Source organism: Sorex araneus, chromosome 1 (assembly GCF_027595985.1).
Source record: "Sorex araneus isolate mSorAra2 chromosome 1, mSorAra2.pri, whole genome shotgun sequence".
Lineage (NCBI taxonomy): Eukaryota > Metazoa > Chordata > Mammalia > Eulipotyphla > Soricidae > Sorex > Sorex araneus.
The window spans coordinates 106,989,860-107,014,996 of record NC_073302.1 but is presented as its reverse complement, the minus strand read 5'-3'; the positions used below and the strand labels follow the sequence as shown (position 1 = coordinate 107,014,996).

Genomic DNA, 25,137 nt, shown 5'->3' with positions numbered 1-25,137 from the left:
AAATCAAGCAGAACCCCATATGACCCCAGCAACACTGTTTCTCACCTATCCATGTCTGTATTGCCTATCCCACAATCATATAGCCCTTGGGGTAAGTCCAAACCTACTGCACATCTTCAGCACTCCTCCTTGATTCTAAAAGATTCCATAACCTAAACACAGAGTAGATGGTCCCACGAGAAGAGGTTGCATCTCCACGTACAAACTCTTCTCTCCATTGCTAACAGAAATCACGGATCAGAAAAGTCCTCCGCTCCTTTGAAGACAAGTACTTTTATCAAAAGTACTTCCTCCACCAGCCACTGCCCCTACAGACTCAGGAGAGATGCAGACACATCCATATGTGTCCCATGGAACAGTGGAGAGAGTGGTCAGTGTCCCTGACCTTGAGATCTACAGGGCCCCATAAATACTGTGGTGGACAGCATACAGAAGCAGTGTTGTACTCATTTCTAAACCCAGCCCAAAGAAACAGACAGTGTCCACTTCCTAGAGCTTGAACTCATCTCTGGAATCCTGAACAACTCTTTAGAGACTACTTACCCGAACCTGTCTAGCTGCCTTTAGGTTGACTGACATTTCCAACAGTCCTGACATCCCAGGCAAGTTCAGGCAACCCCACGCTGACCATAGGGACCAGCTAAATGATCGTCAGCTCTATAACTAACTCCTGTGATGTCAGCCCATCCCACCCAGAGCAAAAGAAACGCAGTAGAACTGCACCCAATTTCTGATGGCAATAAGCTGCAAGAAAAATTACAATTTTTGCTCCTCGGTCAGTAAATGTGGAAAGCAGAATAGCAGCTTCCCCAAAGCTGTCCGTGTCTGAGTGCCCAGACCATGAACATCTAACTCTTCAGAGTAGCTAGCAGAAGCGATGACGTGACGAATCTTGAGATGGTGAAATGAGCCTGGACCACCCTGGTGGAATCAAAATCATCACCAAGGTTCAGCGAAGAGGAGAGAAGCTGAAGGGTCAGAAACGGATTCTGTGCTGCCGGCTTTGAAGGGATGGAAAGAAGACGTGAAGTGTGCTAGAAAGGGCAATGCGTTCTCCTGGGTGCCCAGAACACACAGTCTCACCTACACCTTGTTTCCAGGACTCTGAGACTTATTTAGAGTCCCAGACACCTCCAGATCTGAAAGATGATAAATTTGTGTTCTATGGAACCATTTAATTAGAAGTGATTTGTTATAGACCTTTCCCCACCTAAGAAACAAATGCATTAAATTTTAGAGTAATTTTTTGTACAATAATAGATAACCGAAAACACAATTCTCCCTGCCAAGATAACTACCCACACAGGCATATCCACAGATCTTTACCTAATTCTTGTCCTTCATTCAGATTTCAGCTTAAATTATTCCTTCTAATCCTGTTTGAGAGAATGCATTCCTAACCTATAATTAATTTTTGTAATTATATGAGAACTCTGTCCCTGTAAAACAGGAACATTAGAAAGCCATACCTGAATGCACTTGGCACACCAGGAATCCTCATTATTCAAAAACAATATCCTCAAATCAGTTACTATTGGATGAGCAACAATATGAATGAGTAAATAAGCACATGATGAATCAATATATGCAATATACTGAAAACTCAATTTATATATAAAAGTCATCAGTTCCTTCAGAAGTGTCTTTGATATGAATTGGTGCTGAATGCTTAGTTGATTACAGGGAGTGGAAATACTAACACTGGGTCTTATCTAAAATTTTTAATGACTTGGGGCTGGAGCGATAGCACAGCGGGTAGGGTGTTTGCCTTGCACGCAGCCAACCCGGGTTCGATTCCTAGCATCCCATATGGTCCCCTGAGCACCACCAGGATTTAATTCCTGAGTACAGAGCCAGAAGTAACCCTGTGCATTCCCAGGTGTGACCCAAAAAACAAAAAATAAATAAATAAAAATTTTAATGACTTGAAAAAAAATCAATTAATTTGGTATTTAAAAATGGCACATACAATGTAATTCAAAATAAGTAGTCAAGGTGAAAATTTTAATCTGTAAGAATCAACTTAAATTTAGTTTAATTGCCTCTCTAACAATTTATTTTCTATTCAAATATAATATTATGCACACTTAGTAAGACATAGATAATGCTGCTTATAATCTATATTTTTATAAAAATTCTCCCATATTATTGCTTTAACATGATTTTAATAGCTAAACCGAACTTTGATTTATGACACTTCAATATCACATGTAGCAATACCCACGTTATAAAATAAATGATCATGTATGCACAAATATAACTCAGGTGGTTTTTTAATTTTTTTATTGAATCACAGGGAGATTCATAGTTACAACTTTGTTCATGATTGGGTTTATTTGTATAAATTAAAACACCCATGCATATTTCCCTACCGTCCCCACCCCTGCTTCTGTCGCAGGCACAGACAGGTTCTCTCTCTCTCTCTCTCTCTCTCTCTCTCTCTCTCTCTCTCTCTCTCTCTCTCTCTCACACACACACACACACACACACACACCCTCCTCCTTCCCCTCTCCTTTTGGACATTTACAATTTGCAATATAGATAATGAAAATAAAGTTAACCATTTATATCCCTTACCTACTTTCAATACTCAGTTCTTGTCCACAGGGATCATTTCTAACTCTTATTGTCATACTGGTCCCTTCTCTATCCTAACTGCCTTTTGACACACACACACACTTCTGACAACCTGCCAACTATTGACCAGTCTAGTCCCCTGTTTTTCCAGGTCTTGGATATTAGTCTTATACTACTTTTTTAATCACTGTATCACTGTCATCCCATTCTTCATCGATTTTACTCGAGTGAGCGCCAGTGACATCTCCATTCATTCCAGCACTGAGATTTTAGCAGCCTCTCCTTACTCGTTTTTCCCAATGACTGGAGGCTCTTTTCAGGGTCAGGGGAATGAGACCTACTATTGTTATTGTATTTAGCATATCAAATATGCCACGGGGAACTTGCCAGGCTCTTCCGTGATTTTTTTTTAATATCCCACATAATTCAGGTTCTTTAAAGATGACTTCATTGTGTAAAATTCCAAGGTAAAAATGTAATGTTCTTGTTTCACATTCATCAGCATTTCCTGATTATAAGGAATTAACTTTTAAAGAAATAAAATATACTCTATTCCTGTTTGAAGATTAACAACACAAAGCAGCACACTGAAAAGTCTGAGTATTTTGGCACAAACATGCAACATGGGTGTGAGACGGAGAGAGAGGGGTTAAGGCACCCTGCACAGAGCTGACCAAGTTCAATCCCTGGAACAGTGCATGGTCCACTGAGTATTATCAGGAGAGATCTCTGAGCACAAAGCGAGGAGTAAGCTCTGAGCATAGCAGGGTGGGCCTCAATTCCCCCTGCACCAACAAAGAGAAAAGAAACGTGTTTCACTTGCAGAATGGAAAGACAAACATATTTGACAACAGAAAACTCTTTCTCCACCCAGACGGTGATGAATCTATGTATCGGTGGTCTTCATGATCTTTATGACAACTTCCATATGTATCTTCTAACTCATAAAATAGCTTGGCTATGGGGTAAAGGGGTACACCTGGTCATACCAGGGCTAACTTCTGACTCTGGACTCAGGGATCACTCCTGGCAAGCTCAGAGGATCATACAAAGTACTGAAGAATCAACCTGGATCACCTATGTGTGAAGCAAATGCCCTACCTGCTGTTCTAGCCCCACTAGTTTCATCTATTTTAAATGTAAACATCTAAATTTTGAATCCAGTAACTTTATAGATCAAAACCATAAATACTGACATCACTGTAACCATATACCTAAACTACCATAAAATATCATTATTTTTCATCCATCAAGAATTTATTTTGGAACTAAGAACCCACTATATGCTCCATGTTCTATTTCTTTAAAATAAGATACTAAATTTCCCATCAGGGTATAGTAACAAGGATCATCTCTCTTAGCACTCTTTAAGTTCCCACACATAACTAAGACTCTGAATTCTCTGTTCCATCACACCTCGTTCTACCACACAGAGCTTCCTAAATATTTGTAAACGTTGAACATATTTTCATGATACTAAGGAAATGTTATTCTCATTACTTGCTGGCAAAATTTTCCCGGATAACCTCATATGTACATATATCCATTCAACAAATGAATTCCACATACATATGTAACTCAACATACATAATGTTATACATATGGGATTGAATTGAATCCAATATCCACAGATGGTAAGCAATCATAGATTTGAATCTATTGTTCCAAGGAAAGAAAGTAGATTTTGGTCAAGGCTCAAAACCTTATTGGGATTGACAAAAGAATTAAGTTGGGAGCCAGAGAGATAGTAGAGGGGTTAAGATGTTTGCCTTGTATGTGGCCAACCATGATTCAATTCCAGGCATTGAATATGGGTCCCAGAAAACCACCAGGAGTGATCCCTGAGCACAGAGACAAGAGAAAGTTCTGAACACTGCTGGGGGTCATGGAAAAAACGAGGGGGGGAAAGAATTATATTGGATCCTTTTAGGAAAGACCGTTCTATAAGCAGTCTTCCTATTGTAGAATAAGGAAGAAAATCACATTCACATAAAAAGGAATTGAGAAAGAAAGAAATTAGATGACAAAAGAAAACCATCTAGCATACACAAAGGGAAATTCTGTATATAATGCTGAGTTTGAATCTTACACTCAATATATGATATTTATGATCCTGGTTCACAAATTAGAAATGAAGACTAACAGGTGTCACTTATAAAGAATAAGTAAAAGCTCACAAACATATTTTTGTTTTACATTCTTACTTTCTTCACCTGGGCTGGGGCAATAGCACAGCGGTAGGGCGTTCTCCTTTCACTCGGCCGACCCATGTTCGATTCCTCCGCCCCTCTCGGAGAGCCCGGCAAGCTAGCGAGAGTATCTTGCCCGCACGGCAGAGCCTGGCAAGCTACCCGTGGTATATTGGATATGCCAAAAACAGTAACAATAAGTCTCACAATGAGAGATGTTACTGGTGCCCGCTCGAACATGAGCAACGGGATGACAGTGACTTTCTTCACTCAAGTTAAATAAGAATTATGACCTCCTACTTCACTCTCCTAATGCAGCCATTAACCAGAACTTAGTTCTTATAAATCTCTTCTGTTGGATAAATGCATTCTTCTGTCTCTGTCCTCACCAGTTCTGATCCAAAATTAAAAGTAAATGTGAACTTCACATTTTCTCATCTTCAAAGAAATGGATTATAACTTGCAAAAGATAACCAAGATTGATTCTAGGACAATTAAGAAAGAACAATATTATTTTCTCTTTTAGGAATGCTTTTTCTAGCATTTTCTTCTTAACAAGTCAGTGAACCAAAAAAAACCTGAGCATGTTTGCTGACTGGCCAACTCAGCCATCTTTTGTGCCAATAAAATGAAACTTATTTCTCCAATTCCATCAATTAAATAACCACAGGCTCTCATGTGGTATTTTAAGATATCAGTAAATGAAAAAAAATTAAACAAAATGATGTATTCTGATTAAAAGGGAATTTTATAAAATTACATTGGTAAGAAGGAAAGTGTTTTTCCTCTGCCCTCAAAATTAAGGTAGAGAGACTGAAGAGTTCAGGAATTCTAGATTTCAATTAACTGGTGATCTATACATGTTTAAAAAAAAATGTGTGTTTGTACGGCAGGGTGGGGGTAGGGCGGGGGATGGTTATACATAGAACTCGCATTCCTAGAGAATCTAACAAGACATTTTATTTTAAAATACGAAGACAGAAACAAATATCTTGTCTGATCATTCTTTTGACTTCTCTAGTCTGCCTTTTAAAAACTGGACTCTCTATCAAAATATGCCTGAAACACACTAAGCAGAAATATTCCTACTATCTACCTCAAGTCTCCCTGAGCAATGCAAGTGTCTTTGCTCTTGGTCTTGAGGCCACAGAAGTGATGCTGGGAGGTCACACAGCAGCTTGGTTCCCAGGAGACCATACGAGGTCAGGGATTGAACCCGGGCCTCCGGCATGCACTCTCTGCACTCAGCAGGTTATCTCTCCAGCCCTAAAGCCATTCTTTCTCCCTAAGAAGTGATGATCTTTGTCTTTCGATGGCTTGGTTTTGTAAAACTTGAAATATCTTTAAAATTGATGAGTTTACATGACAACAACTGTTGGGATCTGTGTGTGGCTGCTGGCACTTCTGGAAGTAAAGGGAGGCTGGCCTTCCCTAAGAAGACTCCAGAGTTTTCAGCCTGAAAGCCACTGTTCCTGGAATTTTCTTCAATTTGATGCCTGCAGAGATGGTCTGAAGCAGAGGCATTGGGCCACTGGCTTGGCTGCAGCTGGGAAGTGCAGGTGTGGCTGCCAGGACTCAGCCTGCCCCACCCCTGAAGGCACCCCAGAGTTCCCAGCTGGGAGACCAGCGTAGCCAATGAATTTTCTCTTCCAAGACGTACTCATGAATCGGCAGAGCTGGGCTGATGAATGAGCTTCCACGGCAGTCATGGTGAGATGTGGAGTACACATCCTCAGATGCTGCCCTGAACACCCCAGAGTTCTCAGCCTGAAAACTGGTGCCTCTGGAATTTCTGTCAGTTTGGTGTCTCTGCAGAGATGAAGCAGTGGAGTCGGGCCGGTGGCCTGGCAGCAGCCGTGGGGTGTGGGTATAGCTGCTGGAGTTCAACGTGACACCTCCGAATTTCACAATGCTTACATCCCTGCATGCCAGATCCAATGAGAAAGTAGCAGAAAGCAACTAAGCTCAATAAGCAAGAATAAGAACACGGAAGGTTCAACTAGCAACAAACGGCTTAGGAAACCCTGAGACAAGGACTTACTGACCCCATGGTGAAATTTTTCAGATTTTCTTTTGCTGAAGTATTATTTTATAATTCCATTAGCCATTTAGTGGTAACAAGCAATATAAAGTAAATTATTTTGTGCCTGCCAAGGGTGCCCCAAGCTTGGGAATTGGTTGGGAAAATGGGGACAAAGGTAGAAGGAAGGTCACACTCTGGTGGTGGGGCTGGTGTTGGAACATTGAATGCCTGTAGCAACCATTATTATGAACAACTTTGTTAATCGCAGTGTTTTAACAAAGTTAAAAAAATACTTAAATAGCAGTGTCTTAATGACTGCAGCTAGAAAAGTTAATGAAGAGGTCTGTTTCTTGTGAAAATCTTGAATAAAAAATAAGAAAACATTCATTCACATAAACATTCATGACATGTTTATTAAACGTCACATAATTGAAGAACCACTGGACATATAAAACTGACTGAACACAGTTCTGTCCTTGAGAAAGTGCCAGCAACTGCCGAAATGACCCCATCCAGGTGAAAGCACACACAAACAGATGCAGTGCCTACTCTGCCCCTTGTCACTACAGAACACACAGGCGTGAGCATATTTAGAGAGCTGATGAGAAAGATATGACAAAAATCATCTATGCTTGCAAGAGTAGCAGAAAATCTAGATAGCAAATGAATCCTCATACTACAAGATAAGTATTATGCACAATATATAAGATAATCAATACTGCTAGTATACAAGAGCTATAAAGCACTCAAAAAAATTAACAAAAACATCCAAAGATGGGAAAGAACAAACACTTTCCCAAAGAAGACATACAGATGGCCAAGGGGCATATGAACAAGTGCTCATCATCAACCATGATTAGAGAAATTCTAATCAATACAACACTGAGATACCATCTCACACCAGTGAGAATGCACATATGAAACGCGTCTGGAAACAGCCTGCATTGGTGAGGCGTGGGTGAGAAAGGAACCCTACCTACTGTTGGTGGGAATGGCATCTGATCCAGCAACTGTGGAAAGTAATACGTAGAAATTCCATACTACCCAGTACTATCCAGTGATACCCCTTCATTGGTAAAAGATGAAACACCAGTTTAAATAGATATATTTATACCCATGTTCAGTGCAGTCAGTAGCCAACTACTGGTATATATATACTGATATTGATATTGATATTGATATTGATATGGGAACAACCCAAATCCCCAAGGATGAAATGATCAAGAAGTTATGATACACATATACAAACAACAGAGTACAATACAGCTCAAAAAAAAAGAACAGAATTATGCAATTTGCCAGGATATGGATGGAATCCACGGCTATCATGTTGAATGAAGTCAGACAAAAGGAATGGGGCAGACACAGAATGAGCACACGCTACTGCTACTTGTCATGACTGCAAAAGTGTAGAGTCATGAAAATTTGGATAAGAAACTTTCATCCACTCAAAAAAAAATCATGACATATTTGTCAAATGTCAAATACTGCACAGCCACAAGGCATATAGCAAGGTAGCAATAAAGGGCCAAAGACAATACTATGAGAGAACTAACCCACATAACTGAGTTCGGAGGGGCTGTGTGAGGAAAGGAAGGGACAGTGGGAACCTTGAGGGAGGAAGGTTAGTACACCACTGATGGGTACAATTGGAATTATGCAAGGGAAAAACCATCATTCATAATATCATAAATAACTGTATCTCAATCAATAAAAATAAACAGATTAATAGTCAACATGTAAGTGTAATAAATCAATATTGCTTATTAAAATACATTTTCTTGGAGTTGTAGAGATAGCACAGTGGAGAGGGTACTTGCCTAACGTGAAGCTGATCCTGACTTAATTTCTGGCAGCCCACACAGCAACTGAGCACTTCCAGGAACCCTGAGCACAGTGCCAGAAGTAAACCTTGAGTACCACTAGATGTGGCCCCAAAAACAAAAAAAGAAAAGAAACACATTTTCTCCAGACTTAACTTTGACAAAAATTCCACAACTTGCTACTCTTCTCAACTCCCAGATTTATGTCTTGAACCCAACTGTCTTGCCAAAGTACCTGCCCCTCGTGGGCAAGACTGATTCTGTCTCTTAGCCAGGAAGAGAACGTAGACGGATCTAGCACTTTCTTTTGTGGCTAGAAAGCAGGTAGTTTAGAGCACGGAGGAGAGTTTGGAAAGAACACAGGAGAGAGCTGAAGTTCTCTCAGGTTGTGAAAATACGGTATTAAAAAGATGGGGCTGGAGCGATAGCACAGCGGGTAGGGCGTTTGCCTTGCACGAGGCTGACCTGGGTTGGATTCCCAGCATCCCATATGGTCCCCCGAGCACCGCTAGGAGTAATTCCTGAGTGCATGAGCCAGGAGTGAACCCTGTGCATTGCTGGGTGTGACCCCCCCCAAAAAAAAAACAACAAAAAAAAAGACAATAATTACTGATTACCAACAATGTAAATTCAAAATTAAATTCAATGGGGGAAAGTTAACAGAAATTCCCCAAGTCAACACAAGTTACAAAAACAACTATGTCCAATAAGACTTAAGCATGTTGTATTACTTATAACTGTAATAAGCTGTAATAATAAGGGGGTTTAATTCATGGGTTCTTCAAAATTTGGTTTTATTTGTATCTGTATAAGTCTGGCAGGTAAGTGAACAAGCTCAAAATTTAGCCTTCCACTGACTGCCATAAGAAATCCACTCTCTTCAAGAATCCGTGACTATAGTAAATACTGAGAAAAGGTTTTTAAGAATGCGTGAGGCTCTGGAGGAGAAGGCAGCTGGAATAGAGAAGGGATCACTAAGTCAATGATGGTTGGAGGGATCGTTGGGGATGGGAGATGTGTGCCGAAAGTAGATAAAGGACCAAACGTGGGGCTGGAGCAATAGCACAGCGAGTACGGCATTTGCCTTGCACGGGCCATCCTGGGTTCTATTCCCAGCATCCCATTTGATCCCCTGAGCACCGCCAGGAGTAATTCCTGAGAGCACAGCCAGGAGGTAACCCCTGTGCATTGCCAGGTGTGACCCAAAAAGCAAAAAAAAAAAAGAAAAAAAATAGAGCCAAACGTGATAACCTCTCAGTATCTGTATTGCAAACCATAATGCCAAAAAGGAGAAAGAGAGAGTATGAGGGAAATTTTCTGCCATAGATTCGGGGGGAGGGTCCGGATTCGGGAGGAGGTAATACTGGGGACATTGGTGGTGGGAAATGTGCACTGATGGAGGAATGGGTGTTCAATCATTGTATGTCTGAAACTCAAACATGAATGCTTTGTAACTGTATCTCATAGTGATTCAGTTTTTTTTTAAAAAAGGAGAAAAAAAAATACATGAAGCGGTGACCTTGGGAGCCACTACAAGTCAAGATGTTAGAATTCTCCATTCCATCACAGCTTCCTCTTCCCACCACCCATGACTTCATGACTCTCTTGGATAATACCCGAACCCTTTCTTTACATCTCAGAATCTCTTTGCTCTACTGATAAATCAGATTTTCTAAAGTACACATCTGAACAGTCACATACCCAGTGTCATGCAGCGATTTGGAAGAATGGATGTCCTTTGATGTACCAGGTGACTCACCCCATCTTGGAATGCGGCAAGAGATTAAATGGCTGAAGCTTCCTGGTTACGTTTATAATTACTGTGTTGCTATCTGCTTCCCACAGACAGCTCCTTATAACAATTCCTCAATCATCTCAGCATGCTCACAATTTCTAAATTACTTATAGATAATTCACTCCATAAATTGGATTTTCTACATAGTCAAGTAGACAGGATGTGAAGGAATGCCCTAGCCACCTAAAGCACTTTTCTCTCATTAGGTGTTAATCAACCTAACAGCCTGGGAAGCAGGGGTTTCCTGAGGAAGTCAGTTTATCCTCAGGAAGTTATTTCCTAGTCAGAGAGGACGTAAACAGATATGATAACCTGATACTTAAGGTCACCCAGTGTCCATGACTATAAAGGGCAAATATTTCCCAATATCAGGATATTTGTCCTAAAATGATGTTGGTCTCCAACCTCCTCCATATTCTCCCCTGCCCCTACCCCTGCCCCCACCCCTTATCTGAGCTCTGCACTGAAAGGAAGTGAAACTTTTATTGTAAAACTTCTCAAATGTCCTAGGAAAGAAGGGGGGTGAGTATGTGGATACATACTGCTGTAAACACAGCCCTATTTGCCCCTGACATCTCCGATTACAGGCAATCATTTCAAAGCCCTGGATAAGAACGCACAGCTACTCGATCAACTTAGGAAAGGAATGGCTATCTAAGCAATGGCTGAGCCAGTTTAAGGGTTGCTTGATGTGCTCAAGTCCACAGTCTCCACCTTTCCCCAGGTGAACTCAGGACTTCCCCTAACTCTTCCCACGCGCCCTTCTGCCTCTCCCTGTACAAGAGACTCAAGTTCCAGAGCTAAGGTTACCAGGCTTACCGTCCCAATTTCTCCAGCCCGCACTTCTCTCTCCTTCTCTCCAACTGTAACACTGCTTTAAGATTCCCTTGCTGAGACACATCTATAATCGGCCCAAATCACTACTTAACTGTCTCATAGTTCCCCCAGAAACTGCTAACATTCTTGCAGCAACGGGTCTTTTCACAAAATGAGAATCCCTTGAGAATCACATAGCTACCAGCAATATTGCAAAGGATGCTTATTTATCGCAAGAGAGGCTGCTAGAGACTCGGGCTCTGCAGAGTGGATGTGCCATAGACATCTATTAAAGTAAACCCAAAATTAGTTTTGAGCACTCTTCAGGGAAAGCAAAACATATATGATGGCAGGAAATCCTTCTCTGTGCAGCAAATTTGTAGCTGACATACTTTTTGTATCTCCACAAACGCCTAAAGTATTGGAACCTGTTTTATATGCTTTAATAAACTGCCATTATACTAAGTGACTGATGTTACTGATAATGTATCTTGAGAATGATCACAGCCTTCATTGCAAATACATTGATAGTTAGATGATCCGAAATATAGTTAAACTAACTTAATTTTTGAGTCCTTTTTTTCAAATGACCAAATTGGAGGTGAAAGAAATATAGAATAATTTTAAACATGGGATCAGAATACTGAAAAGCTAATACTTTCTCTCAACTCTACATAAATATGCTAGGGACTTTAGATGTCTAAATTAAGTGTTACTTATACATATATATGAGCACATGTGCACACACATGCACAGAAACCTAATTTCCTTCTGAGGCTATTAAATGACATTTTTTTTTGCCATTCTGGATGATCCATTTTGGAAACTAATTCCCTCAAGAAATTAAATGTAGTTCTCTAGTCTGAGATGGTATTTAGGATTTCATCGTATATTTCTAGGCTTAACATCACCATTTTGTGGATACCAAGCTGATGAGCTTTCCACTGCTTAAACTAATCATCAGATGCAAATTTGACTGCTTTATTAAATTAGGCACACTGAATCTATAACATGCTCAAATCACCAGATGTAATTGGTGCAGTTTTTCAAAAGTCACCTAACTTATAATTAGGAAATAGCTTAAACAATAAAAGAAACTTGGTCACGAAGCAGCGAGTTGCTAATTTAATTACCAAAGCCCATTAAGCATCGTCAGCTTCAGCCTTAAAAAGCTTTCCTAAGTAGTCCTGAAATTTTTAGAGATAGTAAAATTTAAAGTTTAATCTTTAAAGGCCAAACAAATCTTCATTACCTTCCTTATACAAAGGATAAAAGCTAAGAAGGCATTTTGGAGTTTTAGAATCACCCCCACCCCCACCCTCAATGGAGTCCAAGATCCAAATTTGCCAATTTATATAGATGCCATTTTGCAACTCTTAAGAGATTATTTTAACTGTCATTACATTTCCACGGTTCTTTACTTGTTTTCCCCTGCTCTACATTTTCACTGTTTTCTCTGATGTCTTAGATTTGGTTTTATTTAATTCAAAGGACTACTTCATGATACATTTCCAGTCTTCTATGGTAGATGTGAGATTAAGCTCTCTACTTGTACATACTCCTAATTAAAGAATCATTCCGCGGCGGCTTTCTTTTGGGGGTGGTGGGAGCACACTCAGGCTTGCTCTTGGTTTTGCACTCATGGATCTCCCTTGGTGGGCGTGGGATCAAACGCCCATAAGGGGCGTCAGGGATCAAACCCAGATTAGTGGCATAAAATAAAAGCTCCCTACCCAGGTCCTATCTCTCCAGTCCCTGAGCTCAGCTTTAAAATGAAAACAAGCAATATAAACATATGTTCTATTTCTATTGCATACACTATCACTCTTCCTTCATGATGAACTCAACCATTAGGTTCATACCCTAAGTTTATGAGGTACGATATGTTGAAAGTACAGTTATGGTAACCTGAAAACTAATCTTTCCACAGTTTAATATAAAAGCAGCTTGGAATACAGGCTTTTGCTTTTTAAAGACTAAGGATTTAATGTCCATTTCTATTCTACATATGGACCACAAAAAAGTTTCCATCTATATCATTGGCAACCTAGACATGATTCTGAATTGCACTTGAAAATGTAAGACATCTATAGTCATGCAAAAGCTTAACTGTTTCACTCAACCATGGACTACATACATAACATCCTTCCTTACAGGTTATGCCATGTAGTCTGGGCATGCAGTAGGCTGCATTATCTAAATCCATGCCACTAAGGCACACCTAGGGGTGTGTGCACTCTCGGGCTCTCCGGGCGGCTCTGTCTCACCACCCGCGTTTGGTGTTCTGGAATCGCTGTGCATGGGCTGGATCGGGAAGGCCGTTGGCCAAGAACAGGCGAAGGAAGAACGAAGACCAAGCTGGTTGCTGATTAGTTACCGTTCATTCAATCTTCCATCTTTCTCATCTCCCGCACTCCCAGCTCCGTCCTCTCTCTGGATCTACTGCAGCATCTCTCCCTTCTCTAGTCTCTCTCCTCCTTTTTCCTCTCGCCCTTGCCCCCGAGTTACACACTGCCAGGTAGCATAAGAAAGCCCTTCCTGAGGGCTGTCAGGTTCAAAGGGAACACAACCTAGGGGCATTCCAAAGTCCTTCCTGACTGCCAGTAGGCAAGATAGCTCTTAAGAATTTTTTTTTCCTCTCCTTGTTCCAAACACTCATGAACATCTTAATACTAGTTATTTTTGTATGGATATAGCAAGAGATACATTGAGGCTTGCAAGGCAGCTCTCCTGGCAACATCTTGCCACAGACTCAGACCACAACAGTCAGGCCAGATTAATCATTCCTCACCCTAGCAGAGTCCAAATCTAGTTATCACTGTTTGGATCATGACAACATTTGTCCATGATCAAGCTCTTAACTTATACTTAAGCATTAGGCACCTTGGCCAGACCCATCTCGATGCCAGGGTAGCATACAACTCACCGCTTGCCCTGGGTCCGTCTTGTCCCTCGTCGGGACCCTGCTTTTGGGGGTGCTAGGAAGTAAGGGCAGCTGAGGCTTAGGTTGAGAGAACAGATGCCCAGGAGGAAAATATCATGTAGAGTCAAATGACTCCCAGGTTACAAAAGCATAGCATTTGCTAAGTCTTCCTGTGTCCATACAAAAAGGACATTGCTCTGAATAAACTATGCAAAGTACTCAAGGAGAAGAGAAAAACAATATTCACAAGTCAACAGACAACTAGAAAGAAATTACAAATAAACACAGAGGAATGGGAGCACTGTGATGGGAGTAACCCAATAAACCTAAACTACCTGAGGCTATGTAATCCTACACATGCCATTCTTCTCTAAGGCTTTCATACAACAACTAACTTTTCTGTCTTTTTGTAAATTGTGGTGCCATGAGTCACAGAATTATTCATAATTGAGTTGCAGGTATACAATTTCCCAACATCCACTCTATTACACCATTGTTAACTTCCTTCCATCAATATCCCCAGTTCCCTCCTAGCCTGCATCCAGGACAAGCAGAAGTTTAAATTTGGTTATTGTAGTTTGGATCTCATGCCTTCAGGTTCGCTGGTTCTGTGATTTAGATATGTCCTTAGATAATACCTCTACACCATCAGTGTGTCAGAGGACCCTGTCCCCTGCCTCTGCTACATACCGTCCACTTTTCTTTATTCCCCTGACCCCTTAGTCTCTTTTCTTCCCTATCCCCAGTTCTATAATCCAGAGATCAGGATAATCTAGGTTCCCCCCTTTGATATCCTGCCTTCTCTCATGCTGGTATTCAATATACCATCAGTCATCCAGTACTTGTCTTTCTTCTCTTGACTTACTTTGCTCAACTGAATCTTCTCATGATGCATTTCCTAGGCTGTGTTTCTATGATTATGCAACGTGTGATGGTAGCTTCAAAATGTCTTGATAACATCTTACAAAAAATAAATCAGTGTGAAATGTGCACTGGCATGACATAAAACAAACATTAAAAATTAATCTTTTGTACAGTGACTAAAATGCAAAGACAATCTACAGAAAGGGAAAGAATACTCACCCAATACCCATCAGATAAGGGATTGATATCAAGGATATGCAAAGCACCGGTTGGAATCTACAAGAAGAAAACATCTAACCCCATCAAAAAATGGGGCAATGAAGGAAGAAATATGAATGGAAAAAAGGCACATGAAAAAATGCTCTTCATCACTAATCATCAGAGAGATGCAGATCAAAACACCATGAGATACTACCTTACACTGCAGAGACTGGCCCACATCCAAAAGAACAAAAGCAACCGATGTTGATGTGGGTGTGGGGAGAAAGGGACCCTCCTACACTGCTGGTGGGAATGCCAACTTGTTCAGCCCTTTTGGAAAACATTATGTTCGCTTCTCAAAAAATTAGAAATTGAGCTCCCATTTGACCCAGCAATACCATCCTAGGAATATATCCTGGAGAGGCAAAAAAGTATAGTCGAAATGACATCTGCACTCAAATGTTCATTTCAGTACTGTTTACAATAGCCAGAATCTGGAAAAAAGCCCAAGTGCCCTAGAACAGATGACTGGTTAAAGAAACTTGGTACATCTACACAGTGGAATACTATGCGGCTGTTAGAAAAGATGAAGTCGTGACCTTTGCATGTAAGTGCATCAACATGGAAGGTATCATGCTAAGTGAAATGTGTCAGAAAGAGAGAGACAGACATAGAAAGATTACACTCATCTGTGGAATATAAAGTAACAGAATGGGAGACTAGCACCCAAGAATAGTAGAAATAATTACCAGGAGGTTGGCTGCAAGGCTTAGAAGCTGGCCTCACACGCTGGAGGAAGGGGCAGCTCAGACAGAGAAGGGAACACCAGGTAAAGGGTGGTTCGAGGACCCGCTGGGGATGGGAGATGCGAGCTGAAAGTAGACTATAGATCAAACATGATGGCCACTCAATACTTCTATTGCAAACCACAATACCCAAAAGGAGAGAGAGAGAACAAAAGGGAATGCCCTGCCACAGAGGTGGGGTGGGGTAGGGGAGATGGGGTGGGGGGTGGGAGGGATACTGGGATCATTGGTGGTGGAGAATGGGCACCGGTGGAGGGGTGGGTACTGGAGCATTGTATGATTGAAACACAGCACGAAAAGCTGTAAGTCTGTAACTGTACCTCACGGTGATTCACTAATAATTTTTTTTAAAAAATTAATCTTTTGTCATTGATCATAGATCAAAATCTACAAAGTCTATTAACCACTTACTAAATTTACAAGCATTTGGGCCACAATCTTTCAAGTCTCCCTGTTTTATACCTTCCAAATAAAAATACTTACACCAACTGATCAAGAAAAGTCTGACTGTTAAAAAAATTTCAATGCAATATCCCTCTGGAAAGCACTAGTAATACTGAAATAAAGTAAGTGGTCATCGAATCTGTTGGATAGTCTGAAAGGCTTTTGGGAAATAGAACCCACCTTTATTTAAAAGCATATTGTTCTCTTCCCGAGTGACTCATGTGAATTTTATTTGAAAAGTATACCCAAGAAGTAGAAAGAAGATAATACAAGGAAGACAAAGAGAATAAAAACAAAGCCAGATGTTTGGGTATTTTCAAAATAACTCTTTAGAATTGGTCTAATTTGGGCAATGAAAACATGAGAACCCATGACTGTATAAATAAACTGGTGATTTTAGGTTCCATGGAAAGTGTATCATCAGAAATTCTTCAAATATCAACTCATTTCACATGGCAGAAATGAAACATTTTAAAATGAACTTCTTTCAGGGAGCTAATTATAAGGGCAATTTCACAAAGCAAATCTACAGAAAGCCTGTTCTAATATCTAATATCTAATTCTAATTCTAATAAAACCTACCTTTAACTCTAATGAGTTATATCCGCATATATTGAGCGAATCTATTCAAACAGGCTAAGAAACTTTTTTATCATTTGAAATCATTCCTCACCTCCCATTGGAAATACTATTCTAGTTAGGCTCATTAATCTAACAACTATAAAACTCTTCTAAACAGTCTGCCTCTACTTCTGCTCAACAGACAGCTAGAAATCAAGCAGGCAAAAAAAAAAAAAAAGCAAGAAAGAAAAGAAAAGAAATACCTTCATGTGTTCCAAAGGCAATAGATTTTTTAAGGTTGTTATGCTTCCCTGTGCCTGTCCCCCGCTGATTTTGCCTTCCTGTTCCCAAACAGTGCCATGCTGAACTCGAACTGCTGCTGCTCGATAATTTATTAAGTGCATAATCTTGAGCAAATATCTCCATTTATCTGTGCTTCAAGTTTTCTTTACAAAATGAGCATACTCAATCAGAAAATTGACAAGGCCTTCTGTAGCTCTCAAATTCCTATGATTCCATGGTTGTCTGGTTCAATAACTGATCTTTAGAAGTCGGCCGTCACATCTATAAATTGTGCCATTGGTGAGTTCACTGGCTAAACCTGAATTCGCTTAAAATGAAATCCATTGAAGCTTGATTCCTCATCACCCAATTAAATCCTGCCTTTCAACTAACTCTTTCCAAGCAATTTGAGGAAATTCTAACTTACTACGCCCCCCCCACACCTGCCACCCCCTTAAAATGACCTCCTTATACACTCAACTGGGTGAAAGAATCTGTGTCATGGTCTAAACAAATCCAACTGATTTAGCTCAAGGATGACTGATGCATTCTCTATTCCAACCACGGGCTGGATGTGACTTCAACAACCAGGAGTCAAAAGTCATTCTTTCCAGTACAAGAAAAACTACAACATGTCTGAGAAACACTGGGAGAGAGAGAAAAAAAGAAGAGAAAAAAGAAAGACTAGTAACACAACTGGAAGGAATTAGGCTGTGGTTTATGATGTCGGAATGCAGAATTTGTTAGGCAAAATGGAAAGTTTCCAACTATCTCCACTTGAACCCAAACCCCCTACAGTGTCCGGAAATCAGGAACTTAAACTGTCACAATAAATATAATGGGCTTTAAAGAAAGCCTATACTGCTTATCAAGGAGAAAGTGTGGCTGGCTGCCAGTTTCTTAAATGGGGTGTGGCGACACAGTTATAAAATTATGATGGGCAAAGGTTTTGCAAGGATTTTGTGGCAGAGCACTACAATCAGGGCAATGAGACCATTCCTTCTTGAATGGGACCAAACTGTATGCCAGTACTTCCGAACAGCTCTGAGGCCCAAAGTGGACTTGCTGGAACATTAGATAGACAGCAAGAATACAAGTCAAGAGAAAAGAAACAGATTATTTATCATAAATAAATATAATGCCTAAGCAACCACCACCACCACCACTACCCCCCTCAAGGAGGTCAGTAGAATAAAGTCTAACACTAATGCAAAAGCCATTCACTGCACTGTTTATTCCATTTACTCCATTGCAATGCAAAGCATTGCAATTGAAAAACTAGCTAGACTATTCAAATCTCAGCTATGGCTAGAGAAAGTTTCTTAAAACAACTTAAAAAAATGTATCCAGGAAAATATTTCCCAGAGGATAATGTCTGAAGAATCTGTGGATCTCCACCCAGAGCTTCATGGGAAAACGTGATGGTGAATCAGTGCTGATCAGGTTCCACACGCTGGACTATAAACACATATTTGCTCCAGAGACACCAGATGGTGGCTCCTGGACCATTTCTGGCCTTCAGAGTGTTTCGAAGGGATTTTCCAGCCACCAGTCCTGTGCATTAGACTAGCTAATATGCATTTTCTTATCTGTTTTTCCCATAGTTGATGAGTTTCTCCCAGAGTTGAGTCAGCATTTTCCGAAACTAAAACAGCCAAGATCATGTAGATACATGTCTGCAAGCCCTACCTAAGTAGGAGCTCTCCCAACACTCTTTTGGACATAGGCAATTCAGTGATGCTTAGCGCAGCTACCATCCCATTTCAGAACACTCACCTTTACTTCCTGGGTAAGATGCCCCTCGTCTGTTTCAGCTCATCCCCAGTCCCAGCACCCAACCCAGGTTACATGAATGGATAGGCGCACCTGTCCTCCCTCTGCTCGACACTCCACAACTGATATGACAGGATGCATGGCCCTAAGTGGTCACCAGCAAGTTCTCAGTAAGAAGCAATACTGTGCCATTAGTTGCCTTGTAGAGACTGAACACACACACACACACACACACCACCACCACCACCACCACCACCACCACCACCACCACCACCAACAACAACAACAACAACAATAACAACAACCATCCTCCTCAAGGAGGTCAGTAGGACAAAGTCCCACTAATGCAAACCCTATTTACTCCATTGTTACAGGTATGGTAATAGCTTCCAAACACAACAGAAAAAAATGAGTGTTCTCCTTCACCGTTCATCCCATTTTCAGAAATCATGCTCACTCAGACCTTTCCACTAAGGATTTGATTGTGCTCCTTCAAGACACACGACATTGGTGAATTCTGCAGTGAAAAACTGTTGAGAGTATCCAGGGAGTGAGGAAACTAACCATAACAAAACAGCTGCTAGGAAGTCAGTTGTACCACAAACGTAGTCATTTCTGAACATCAAAGGTAAGGCATGATTTTAGAAAGCACAGTGAGGAGGATTAGAGAGGCCATTTGAGAACAACGTGTTGTTCTGAGTGAAAGAGACAGAACAGTGAGTAGGGCGCTTGCCTCGCATGTGATCAACCACCAGTACCTCATACAGTCCCCTGAGACCCACGAGGAGTAAGCCTTGAGCACAGAGCCATCAGTGAGCCCTGACCATAGGACCAGGATGAGCCCTGAGCACAGAGCCCGGAGTCAGCCCTGAGCACAGGTCCAGGAGTCAGCCCTGAGAACAGAGTCAGGAGTGAACCCTGAGAACCCAAGTCCAGGAGTGAGTCCTGAGCACAGAGCTGGGAGTGAGCCCTGAGCACCCCTGAATATGGCCCCCAAATCAAATAAATGAATAAATAAACCCCCAAAACATGCTGCTGTGCAGCTTATGCACAAAGTGTTGCCCCTGCTGTTTCTGGCACCACATGCTGCAGACAGGGGGGTCTGGTGTTTTCTGGACAGGGGACTGGGCAAGCTTTCTGGAACATCCTCCCTGGGTTGGTGAGAGAACACAGTGCCCGTGCGAGCCGCGGGCCCCACAGTCGTGCTTACACATGGAGAAAATTAGCGCCTGCTCTGAGCTTCCAGCTTGAAAACTCAGGCTGAGGATGTGACACCAAGGATGCAGCAAACTTCCCTGCAACACACTGTCACGGAGTGAACACCTCTACCTAACTTTATATATGTCCTTTCCATAGACAAAGATAGCAGTAGCAAAATGGATCTGGACAAAAAGCAAAGCAAAAAATTTTTTTTTAATTCTCAGAAACTTAAAAACAAAGGGTAATAGCTTTCATAGCAATGGATTTCTTCCACTTAGGAGTTGGCGGGGGAGGGGGATTCCATGTTAATTTAGCCCAGTTGTTAAAAATTCTGTTTCATATAAACCACACATTTCCCCATTTTGCTTTCCCGAGTATACCCTCAGAATGATAGAAAATGCATTATAACAAAAATGTATAAAACATTGGCTGGGTATGTAACTAAATAATCTTTCCTGTGAAAGGGGAAAAATGAAATGAAAATGAAAAAGCAGACATTTTTAAATCACATAGTCCCATAATACAGTCCCCCAACCCATGTAACAAGGCTCATGTCGTTTTATATTTTCTGTTTTTTGAAGAGGCAGGGAAAAAAATAAGAGAAACCCAGCTAAGCTAACACCGTGCGGTTATTTAACATATTTTTAACTTTCTGGTTTCACTGCCACTCATATTAGACTATGACAAGGGTAACTGTAAAATAATGGTGTAAAGAAGAGATCATCTTGCAAAGCCTGGATTTGTGATCAGAGAGGATCATAAGTAAATTAAATTGAAGTAATTTCCACTTGGGCTCATAAGGATGGAGGAAATCTCAAAAGCAAATGTCTAGAATCAATTTAGCCCATTTTCACATTACCTTAACTGAATTTCAAGAGCGATCTAACGTCCATATTTGAATTAACAGGCAGAAAATTAAAATTGAATTGCTACCTGGTGCTTTACTGCACCAGATGAGAATACCTCTGTTTGTCTGCCTTACTATGTTGCTAAAACAATGTTAAAGCATTAAACACAAGGGAACATAATACAGTTGTCAAAGCTATTTACACATCCATCTCAGAATAATTAACCCGGAGTATATAATCCTATGCGACCTGAAAGCCCACCACATCGAAAAACAGTGCCCAAAGGGCAGATGTACTGCAAAGTCATCATCGGGGCATAAACCACAATGCAGATAAAGAATCGCCAAGCAGCTGAGATGCTAACACCAGGCTTTTGGATGTTCCCCAGTACTGCGTTCCTCCAAATCCATGACTGAAATGAGCTTCCATAACATTTAAGAAAAGTGGGCTTTATACACTGGTATGAAAGTCCACTAACAGGTAGATCAGGAAAAGTCTTCCATTGCAAATGGCTTTGTTACCTTACACCAAACCATCATGAACAATTCAAAAGAACTAGTCTTCCAAAAGAAAAGGATGTAAATCATGTTGAACATTACAGTAAAAAAAGAGCTTATTCCATCATTCGATCAGGCATCTACTACAACCACCAGAGAAACAATAACTCCCACACTCAAAAATCAAAGGAACAACTCGCAGTTGAATTCTGACACACATTAATAGATACAGTACAATTCTTCACCAAGAATGTCCGCGCAGCCAATCTTTATACTGATGGGCAGGACTTTTCACTTATTCGTTAATTAATCAAGTCCGCCTCTTTTCCTACTTCCAAACTTCCAAACACCAGACTTCATTCAATTTCTACAAACCACATAACTGTGAGTTTCTCATTGCCAGAAATTCTGAATGCCAGGTATGACTCATTTTTGCAGAAGTGCCAATGACAGTTTGAAGATTTCGCAATAATAATTCTATACTGAGGAACAAAATATATAATAAATCCATAAAGACTTCCTAAAAGTTGGCTGATTGTATTTTCACAAAACAACAGCCATAATGGAGACACTAAATAAACCCCAAGGAACCAACAACAGGATGGAAGGAAGGGAGAAATGAAGGGAGGGTGGAAAGGAAGGAGAGAGGGATCGAGGGAGGGAGGGAGCAAGGGAAGAAGGGAGGGAGGGAGGGAGGGAGGGAGGGAGGGAGGGAGGGAGGGATCTGGACGATTCTGCTTTCTCCGTTTTAAGACTCTCTCAGGCCCCCACTCAGAATAGAACTAACACACACACACACACACACACACACACACACACATTCTATTTGTCTTCCAAATATAGCCAGCGCTGTGAAGCAAGGGCAAGAGATAATGAAGCCCAGATGCCTACCTTCACTGGTTGCCACATTCTTCTGGGCTTGAGTCGGTGTATGATCTGTACTTGAACTCACGTCGGATGAGATGCTTGAGCTGCCTTTGCCTAGAGAAAACGGAGTTTGAGTTTTATAATTTTGGAACTGGACCCTGCCTCGACTCCGGTCCATACCAAGTACACCACATGCTTCAGAACAAAAAATAAGCCATCGTATCAAGAATGGAGTTTCTTAGATTTCCTGCCGTATGCCCTATCTAACCCACGCCAAAGTAGAACCAAGGCCCGATTATAAGATGGTTTGACTATAAACTCAGCAAGATTATAAAACAGAGTCAAAGAGGGGAACGTAATCGCATTTAGGCATACACGTGAATAAGACTGTACATGTGGGAAACACATCGCCAGTATTACTGTTTTATTTGCACCATAAACTACACATTTCCCAGAAAAGGAGTAAAGCGGATCTAAAAGTTGGGTATTATCCAGGGAGCAAGGATCTGCTGGCTGCAAGGAACTGTATCAGCGTTTAAAATACCAAATCCATGTTTGCTGGGTTACTTTACAAAATGAACAACGGGCATAGGATGGGGTGGAGGGAATGGTTTGAGGACAAAAAGTGCCTGCCAGGCTGCGAAGGAGCAGGCGGGGTGGGAGGGAACCTGGGGACACTGGTGGAGGGAAGCTGACTCACACTGATGGATCCATGCTGGAATATTGTATGTCTAAAACCCAACTAGGAATAACTTTGTAAATCACGGTGCCTTAATAAAAAAATTAAAAATTAAAAAAAATATTAAGGGCATTTGTAATATGTTTATCTGGTGCAATGTAAAATTAATGCTGGCTTTATAAAATAAATTGAAAATATTTTCTACTTAAAAAAAAGTGCCTGTTGCAAGTCTGGACTGGAGCAATTGCACAGAGGGTAGGGTGTTTGCCTTGCACGTGGCTGACCCAGGTTCGATTCCTACCATCCCTCTCGGAGAGCCCAGCAAGCTATTGAGAGTATCCCACATGGCAGAGCCTGGCAAGCTACCCATGGCGTATTCAATACTCCAAAGACAGTAACAACAAGTCTCACAATGGAGACATTACTGGTGCCCACTCGAGCAAATCAATGAACAATGGAATTACAGTGCTACAGTTGCAAGTCTGATCCCCAGCACCACCCACAGGCACCAAGCATGGGTCCTAGTAACTACTGTCTGGGATTCCAGGCACTTCAGCAAAGGATGTGATCTTCAGTGAAACACAGCAACTAAAAGGTATGCAAACATCAAGGACAGTAGTGTGACCTCTGGAAGCACGACAAGCAGAGTACATGTGAGTCCCACGATTTAAGGAGAAACACTCGGCAAGCATCTGATCTAGGAGTGTACAGCTGCTACAAAGCTCTAAGAATGAGTGTATGAGCACTTCAGTCAGGAAAACAAGCCCAGGAAAGGGTGACAACCAATCTATGAGCACAGCCATGGATGTGTGTGGTCCCTTGTCATTGCAACAACCATGAAGAGAAATTTTTGTACTACGTTTAAAAAAGAAAGAAAGAAAAAAGCAAACACACTGCTTTTTCTGAAACAATCAATTTTTGCTGAGCAAGGCTTACATGCTCATGGGTGCTTCTGGAAACATCTCACGCGGAGATGTCACAGCAGGTTGGGGGTGGGATCGATGTGTGACACCTTAACAATGCTCAGAAGAAAAATCTCCCACTAAAAAGAGTTATCAGGCTCAAAACATCAATAGTGCTAAGAATAATAACTTTAAAAAAAAAACCTGCTGTCTGCAATCCCTCTCTCCTGAGCACCGAGTTTCTACTTTGAATAGCAGCATACACATTAATATTGCTTAAAAATGTCAGGCGCTGGCTCGGAGCGACAGTACAGCATGTAAGTTGTTTGCTTTCACATGTCTGACCTGGGCTCAATCCCCGGAACCCCGTATGGTTTCCCAAGCCCCACTAGGAATGATCCCTGATCATAGAGCCAGGAGCTAAGCACTGCCAGGTGTGCCCCACCCCCTGCCCCGTCACACACACACACATCAAAAAAAAAAAAGAGTCACTTGAAAATCTACAAATACAGTAACACGGAAAAATAAGCTCAGTACCAGTGTCTTTAAGAAACACTCATGGTACCTGCTATATAAATGTCTTGTGTCCCACTCCCACTAGCTAGTTGCTTATAGTGGTAACTGGAGCATGCTAGGATTATGGAAAGGCCTTCTGCACTATGTACAGGAGGCCCCTGTCACTCTCATCAGTACCAGGTGTACTGAGGGCAAGTGTGAAGTACCAGCATGGGTATCCCGGATTCATGCCATTGTAGGAAACACTAGCATGGCAGCTTACAAACCCATGGCTGAGCAGAGTCATTCTCCCCACCCATCAAAACCAAATATGTATGGACCCATGGCAAGTATAAGAGACATCTGGCAGTTCACAACAGCCTTCAAGAACATTAATTATCAACTCTTTAGCTAATTTAGATGAAACGATCACAGCTTGCTCTCACATGCCATCCCTGCCAAATTTCTCCAACAGATGCTGAATTTAATGTGAAAATAATAGGCATCGAACAGTTAGCATTCCTCTCGGGGAGAAGGAGAGCTGCCACACCTGGTGTGCTCGGGGTTTACTC

At 41.2% G+C, this 25,137-nt stretch overlaps 1 protein-coding gene across 2 annotated transcripts in view; it reads right to left on the bottom strand.

Moving 5' to 3' along the window:
- Positions 1 to 25,137, bottom strand: part of FBXL7 (F-box and leucine rich repeat protein 7) — a 434,915-nt gene that overhangs the window by 293,671 nt on the left and 116,107 nt on the right. The window contains exon 2 of one of the 2 annotated variants that reach the window (XM_055141893.1): positions 22,514 to 22,603. The exons of the other annotated variant lie outside the window; for it this stretch is intronic. Coding sequence (XP_054997868.1) covers positions 22,514 to 22,603 — 90 coding nt within the window. The remainder of the gene's footprint in view (positions 1 to 22,513; positions 22,604 to 25,137) is intronic. 2 annotated transcript variants of the gene reach the window in all.